The sequence below is a fragment of the Toxorhynchites rutilus genome, chromosome 2, assembly GCF_029784135.1.
Source record: "Toxorhynchites rutilus septentrionalis strain SRP chromosome 2, ASM2978413v1, whole genome shotgun sequence".
NCBI lineage: Eukaryota > Metazoa > Arthropoda > Insecta > Diptera > Culicidae > Toxorhynchites > Toxorhynchites rutilus.
Window position 1 is genome coordinate 279,543,510 of NC_073745.1, and position 6,899 is coordinate 279,550,408.

At 38.6% G+C, this 6,899-nt stretch overlaps 1 protein-coding gene across 1 annotated transcript; it reads right to left on the bottom strand.

The window, feature by feature from the left end:
• Positions 1–384: 384 nt before the first annotated feature.
• On the bottom strand, positions 385–1,795 carry LOC129767970 (60S ribosomal protein L28). The gene is made up of 4 exons (XM_055769296.1): positions 1,749–1,795; positions 1,353–1,461; positions 974–1,096; positions 385–768 (listed from the first exon to the last, which is right to left on the bottom strand). Exons 2-4 carry the CDS (start codon positions 1,446–1,448, stop codon positions 535–537), a joined length of 453 nt encoding a protein of 150 aa, XP_055625271.1. The 5' UTR covers positions 1,449–1,461; positions 1,749–1,795; the 3' UTR covers positions 385–534.
• Between the last annotated feature and the right edge of the window lie 5,104 nt (positions 1,796–6,899).

The following is a 6,899-nucleotide window of genomic DNA, read 5'->3' on the forward strand; positions in this document are numbered from 1 at the left end:
TCTCAAAAAAAAAAACATGTCTTTTCATCTGACATCACTGATCATACCGAGAAAAACTGACTGTCTCTCCAGTCTACCAAATATAACATTTCAATGAAACTCGTGCACTGGAATGGGATATTTTGCTCGTCTCGACAGTGACTGAAGCCGAGACGAGACGAATTGCTCGTCTCGTTTTTGTTATAGGGCCCATAATCTGATTTGTTTATGCAGTGGAACCTTGATTACAAGCTCATGCACTTTTGTTCTGATCATGAATTTCACATTATCAGGCCCACGACGTGTAGATGGTTAGTTCAATGATTTCTGTATTGATATATTTTTGATGCTGAAATACCATACTGTACGAAACTAGGGAATATCGCAACAATCAAACCGCAGAACTTCCACTTATAACAACACTTTTTTTTTATTTTCTGTTATCATTCTCTCACAGAGTAAACGATAAACAACTGTGTTGTTTGTAATATTTTTTTCAAGAGCTGTTCATAAAACTATTCGAAGATTAACCAAGAGAATATTGATCCGAATTGCTTATTCAGCCTTCTTGGGAGCGGCAGCAGCCGTTGCACCAGAAGCAGCTGCACCCTTGCCCTTCTTCGATGTCGATGGACACTGGGAACGCATAATGGCGCTGGCACGACGGAGGGCAACCTGGCGAAGATCCCGTCGGTAGCGGTTCGCATTGAGGATTTTCTTGATCTTCTTCAGGGTACGACGTGGGCGATGCTTCAGCGTAACCTTCACCGAGGCCTTGGCAGGTTTGGTCTAAAAGTAAATGAGGAAAAATTGATTACTTTTCCCGTTTATGGATAACTATGGATAGTTTTTCCCTAAATACAAAACTTTTTGGCATTATATCAGTATTGGGTAGTGGACGTAGTCAATTCATAAGACTTTCAGTTCTCCGTTATCCTCACGGAAGCCTAAAACGTTTTGTACCAGATTCTTCAATATTTCTAATTGATCTCACCTGATACTTCGGCCGCTTGTATACCAAAGAAACACCCTTATCGGCAGGAACAACTCCGAGTGTCTTCTTATGGATCAGTCCACTGTAACGGAACGAGCTCAGGTTGGTCAGATTGTTGGCTTCCTATAAAGAATCGTTCGTGTTCTATGAGAATGAGGAAAAATCGTTATCGCGTTGTGTTAACCATAGTAACAGAGGAGCACAACAATCAGAAGCACGTGGAAGCATCAGAAGTAGCAAATTGTAAACATCAGCACCGTTCCGAAGAACGTTTCAGCGATCTTGGTGATATAAAATCTATCATCATAAAATAGCTTCCCGCGGAAATTACGTATGTTCTGATTTTGAACTCATCAATACAAATAAAATATATGCTTACCTTGCTGAATGGTTTCTTGATGTTGCGCTGCTTCAACAAGAAAGCATTATGATCACGAATGATCAGCCAGTTCAAATGTGAAGAGCTATCGGCCATTGTATCAAGTTTTCTGAAACACAAAAATTCACAATTTATTTAGTAAACTTCTCCAGTCTGTATCACGGTCTGTCTGAGCACAAAATTTTAAAACATGGCGATCACAATGATGGAACACGTTTATTAGCACAAGCTTACTAAAATCTTATTTCAAGTTACACTCACTTCAATACAATTCAAAAACAAAGTACAAGACAATTTGATCACAATTGCAATTATTTCTACCAAATCCATCTTAATATAACCCAAATTTGAAGACTAATTGCAAGTTTTCAGCACAAGCTACAGAGCACAACTCACCTGCTTGCGTTGACTGACAAGATGGAAAAGACAGGGTTGACGGCAGCGAACAGCAGCTAACATGAGCAGAAACAAAAGAGGCGGAAGTGAAGTTGACAGCTGAAGACGTGAAGTTGACAACTGAAACGCAAAAATTACAGAAGGAGAAACTTTATCAAGCGAACGGACGTGAATACAGTAACTTACATTTAATGAGACATTTTTCTTACTGGACAGACCTGTAATGCGACACGCGAATCAACGCGAATCAAACAATTCATTGATTTTATCTGACGTTTCACATGCCGGACCAGTTAGAACGCGAATGTCGATAACTGGTCTTGCGAAACATCGTACATCGTACTTCAAAAAGTTGGACGCTACGCACTTCGCGCTCGGAATAGAAAAACTCGTGCCACGCTATGAAAAATGCCTCGATTATGTAACAAAATAGAGAATAAAACGTAGATTACGAAAATCACCTTGTTTTTTGTCCTAACTTTATTTTCCCGCGATTTCTGAGGCACTGAAACTTATGTTTTGAACGACCCCAGTATAATACTACGATCAAATTTTGTTTTATGATTTTTCAATCAAGTGCATAGAACAGGAAAGCTTCTGAAGATTATTTTTCCCCATCAGTAGAATATTTTCGTATCCAATATTGGATGCATGAAACCTTGTGTCTCCAACGTAACGCTCTCGTTTTCGAATTCCCCAAAATATTCACTTATTCATCCATTCAGAATGGATTCAGATTCAACTTCAAACAAATGATCACTAAATCAACCATAGTCCTACGTAAACCTGGCGGTCATACCATAGATATAACTCACTTCCTGTTTTTATTGAGAAAAATACAATTTATTATCAAATTAAATATCTCACAATTCAACTGTTTACAGACTGAAGATGTGTTATCATATGTGGCATCCTTGTACTGGATTATTTACATGTGGAATGTAGTGGAATGAAACATCAAAAACGCGCGATGTCATAGCACACAATAAGCTCCAATTCATCGCTCCGCATCACATCGCTTCGCGTTTACTATGTCCTCAGCCTAAGAGTATTATAAGTACAGCTAACAACATTAAACACATACTCGGAATGCTGTGGGATCCTCTGACAGGCAATCTATCGTTTAACACTCAAATGAGGATCGGTCGCTGTTGGAAAGTGGCAAATGACCGACCAAGAGACAAGTTCGAAGGTGTGTCATGACTTTATTCGACTCTTTGGGAATACTAATGCAAGACCTATGGCGCGCTAGGACAGGTTGGGACGAAGATATCGATGACATTCAATACGATGATTGGTTCAGGTGGATAAAGATGATATCGTTCATAACAAATATTCGTATTTTCCGCTGCTATTTCCCGGAGGCATCGGCGCAAACTTACAAGAAATCTTCCATGTTTTCGTAGATGCAAGTTTGTTTGCGTATACTTGTGCGCTGTACTTGCGGACGACCAATTCTGATGGTTCGCCTCAATGTACTTTTGTTGCTGCAAAGGCAAATGTGGCGCCGTGCAAACCTATGACTATTCCGAAGTTGGAACGACAAGGATGCCTCCTGGGGGCTAGAATGATGAAGTTCGTTTTAACCAACCACTCCATTCCTATAAAAAAGAGAATCTTGTGGACGGACAATCTAGTCGCGCTGACGTGGATTCGAGCGATCCGAGAAATTATCGACCATTTGTATCGACGTCCGTGGACGAATGGAGATGGGTCCCAGCAAACATTAAATCTCATAACAATCGTATATATAACATCATATGCACTAAATTTTGGTTGGCATATAATGCGCCTAACTGGCATATACATGCAAAAGTGGAGGCCATATACATACATGGCAAATGCTTACCGAATTAGTTTGGATGAATATGCAACTTTGATTATGTTGAAATTGAATTGCGATCTAATATGAATATATTCATGAATTGTCAACGCATCTAGCGTAATATACGTATATGATGCGGATTAAATATTTTTTATGACAATGTACATCATAAAACTGATGTTTATTATACCGAATTGCGACTTAATTTGATAATGATATATAAAATCGAGTTTTTACATTTTATGCGATTTCAAATATACACGATGCATACTTTGATTGATATTATAAGCGATTATTATTTGTATTATTTGTAAGATTTGTATTATTTGTATTATTTGTAAGACTTAGCACGTGCAAAATTATACGATTTAATGTTTGCTGGAGTTCCATCGGAATACAATCCACCTGATGAGGCGACGTAGTGGGTCGTATTTTCACGATAACAGTCGGTGGTTTAATGGTTCTGAGTTCTTGCGCTCTCCAGAAGATGAATAGCCAAGTTTTATTGATCAAATGTTGAGCACAGCTGAGGAAATCCGACCGTCAGTTCTGTTTCATACCACATAGAAACCACTGATTTCCTACGAGCGGTGCTTCAAGTGGGCAACATTGCTACGCAGCATGGCTTCGTGATGCGATTTCCGAATAACGCTGGTAAAACAGGTCAGAAACGTAGTGGTTGGTGATTGAGAGATCAAGTAAAATATATCAATTAATACCGATGATGGATAAGAAAGGATTATTACGACAAAATAGCAGGATCACAGCAGCAGCGAAGTATATTCACTACAGCATATACTTTCCGCTGATTTTGCCGAGGAATCATCGATACACCGAATTTTTGGTCGTCAAGTACCATTAAATGTACCGCCACCCAAACTTGAAGACTGACGTAAACGAGTTTCGTCAATTATACGTTATCCCAAAACTCCGAACAGTAGTGAAATACATCAGGCGCCCCGCATATGGGAGACGCTTGGGAGCGCCTTGTCGGTGAAGATTGCTATGGGAAATTCCAATATGAAAGGAAAACAGAAGTGGAATAAAGCAATCAAGCATTTATGTACAACAAGGTTCTTCACGAGACACTAGGTACAGCATACAGCGTCAACTTGATCGGCTCTGGCAGCGATGGTTGAAGGAGTATCTTCTGGTAATAAGGAAACAGAATAAATGGTTCGATGAAACCCCAAGCATTCAAGCTGGGGATTTGATGGTGTTGATAGCCTATGAAACAAAACGGAACGGCTGGATACGTGGTTGTGTGATCGAGTCGATCAAGGCTCAAGATGGTCATATCCGTCAAGCTATGGTCCAGACGTCGGAAGGAGTTCTTCGTCGGGCAGTTTCGAAGCTGGCACTGATCGTTGTTGGAATCAGTGCGGGTGGTGAGACCAATAGACCGCACCCGGGAAAGGAAGTTACAGCAGATTCATCGATCAAATGAAGTGGCAACCCTGCCGGCTAACGCAAACCTATCCCGCAAGACATGACTGGTGCGAGTTACAAGTAGAGATTAAACGGATATCCGGTATCCGGCCATTTCAAACAATATTTGATATCCGGCCGGGTACCGGATATTAGAAAAAATAATAATTTCTCATTAGACAAGATAGATCATAACAAAACGGCTTATTAATATCATTCATACATAATTAAAAATAAGGTTTCATTAATGAAATGCTCATAAAAGCTCTGAAAATCTCAGAAGCAAGATATTTTGTATATTCTCATAAGATTTTCATCCAGGCTGTTTCGGTTTAATGAGCTCCTAAATAGTCTGACTTGAACCTCGGGCCCAAAAAGTTTACAATTAGGTAATTTAGAGTTCTTGGTTCTTATTGGTGGAAAACTGTAGCAATAGATTTTTCCAATCATCTATTGATCCCAATTTTTCATCACTCTGGAAATTTTGCAATTCGAAAAAAATATGGTTGTTTGGTGCCAGGTCTGGACTATATGATAGATGCATTAAAATACCCCAATCAAGCTTTCGGAATTGTGTGGCCTTGCGTTGTTCTGATGGATCACAACTCCTCTTCTATTGGCCAATTCTGGACCATTCTGGTCAATCGCTAGCTTCAAACGATCCATTCCTTGTTTGTAGACATATTAATTCAATATATTACACTAAAAAAAATTAAAAAAGTTAGAAAAAATTTAGAAATTTTTTTTTTTTAAATTTAAAAATTTTAAAAACAAATTAAGTTGCATGTTTTTTACTGTTGCAATATCGGCACCATAAACATTATTCATAATTTCAGCGGCCTGGTACCCATTGTTAGCACCCTGTAACTCATAACTGAATGGAACAAACAAAAAATAGCAAGAGATGTTTTTTTAGTGTGAAATGTCTCCTTTATAGCGAGTCTAAACTTGAAATTGTATGATCGATTTTACGCGAGATCAATATCACTAAAGTCAGCTACTAAGAAAATAATGGATAACCTTTTCCCTTACTTAATCTTAATGTATAACAATGAATTAACGTTTATGTAAAAATTTACAGATTTGAAGCAACGAAATAAAACCGAAATACAGTGTTCACTTTCTTTTTAAATCTGAGGTTATCCGCTACAGATATCATTGTAGGACATGTAGGAATTATTTTTTCTATTTTTCTTTCCCTAACATCGATCTATGGGCAGAAATGAATACAACAAAATAAAGATGGCTCAACTCGGACGATTCCTTCCTAGGGTTTCACGGTTGGCAACACATTTGGCGATCCATTTTCATTTATATAGATAGAAAATATAGGAGTGCGTTACCTAACCTGAAAATCCATTTTCACTTTAGAACAAGAATCAATGTCGATAGCACAAACTTCGTATGGACTAACAACGCCTATCTCGACTTAATTGTGGAACATATAGGAATTCAGTTTTCCGGATTTTTCCTTTTTTCTTCAGAGATCTCTAAAACAATTCAATTTTTCTATCTATAACATTGAACTACAGGCAGAGACGAATACAACAAAATAAAGGAGGCTCCAATAGGATGATTAGGCGATCCATTTTTTTTATATATAGATTTTATTCAAAATTTTAATTTTTAAAACATATTCATAGTGCCTGAAAATCAATTGTATACAATCTTCGGCGCTTCCCAAAATTGTGAAGCAAATCTCAATGCCGTCAACACGAACAGACTTTCGCAGTCTGGTAGAGATTTCTCGGTAGATGGCCCACCAGTGCTATAGAAACCAGTGCTCGAAGAAACGTCAATCGAATGAATCGACTCCCGAAATTGCTCCCCTTTTGCGTTCCGCCACTGCTGCACCTCGCCGTCAGTCCACGGCTAACGTGTGCATGTCATCCGTGTGG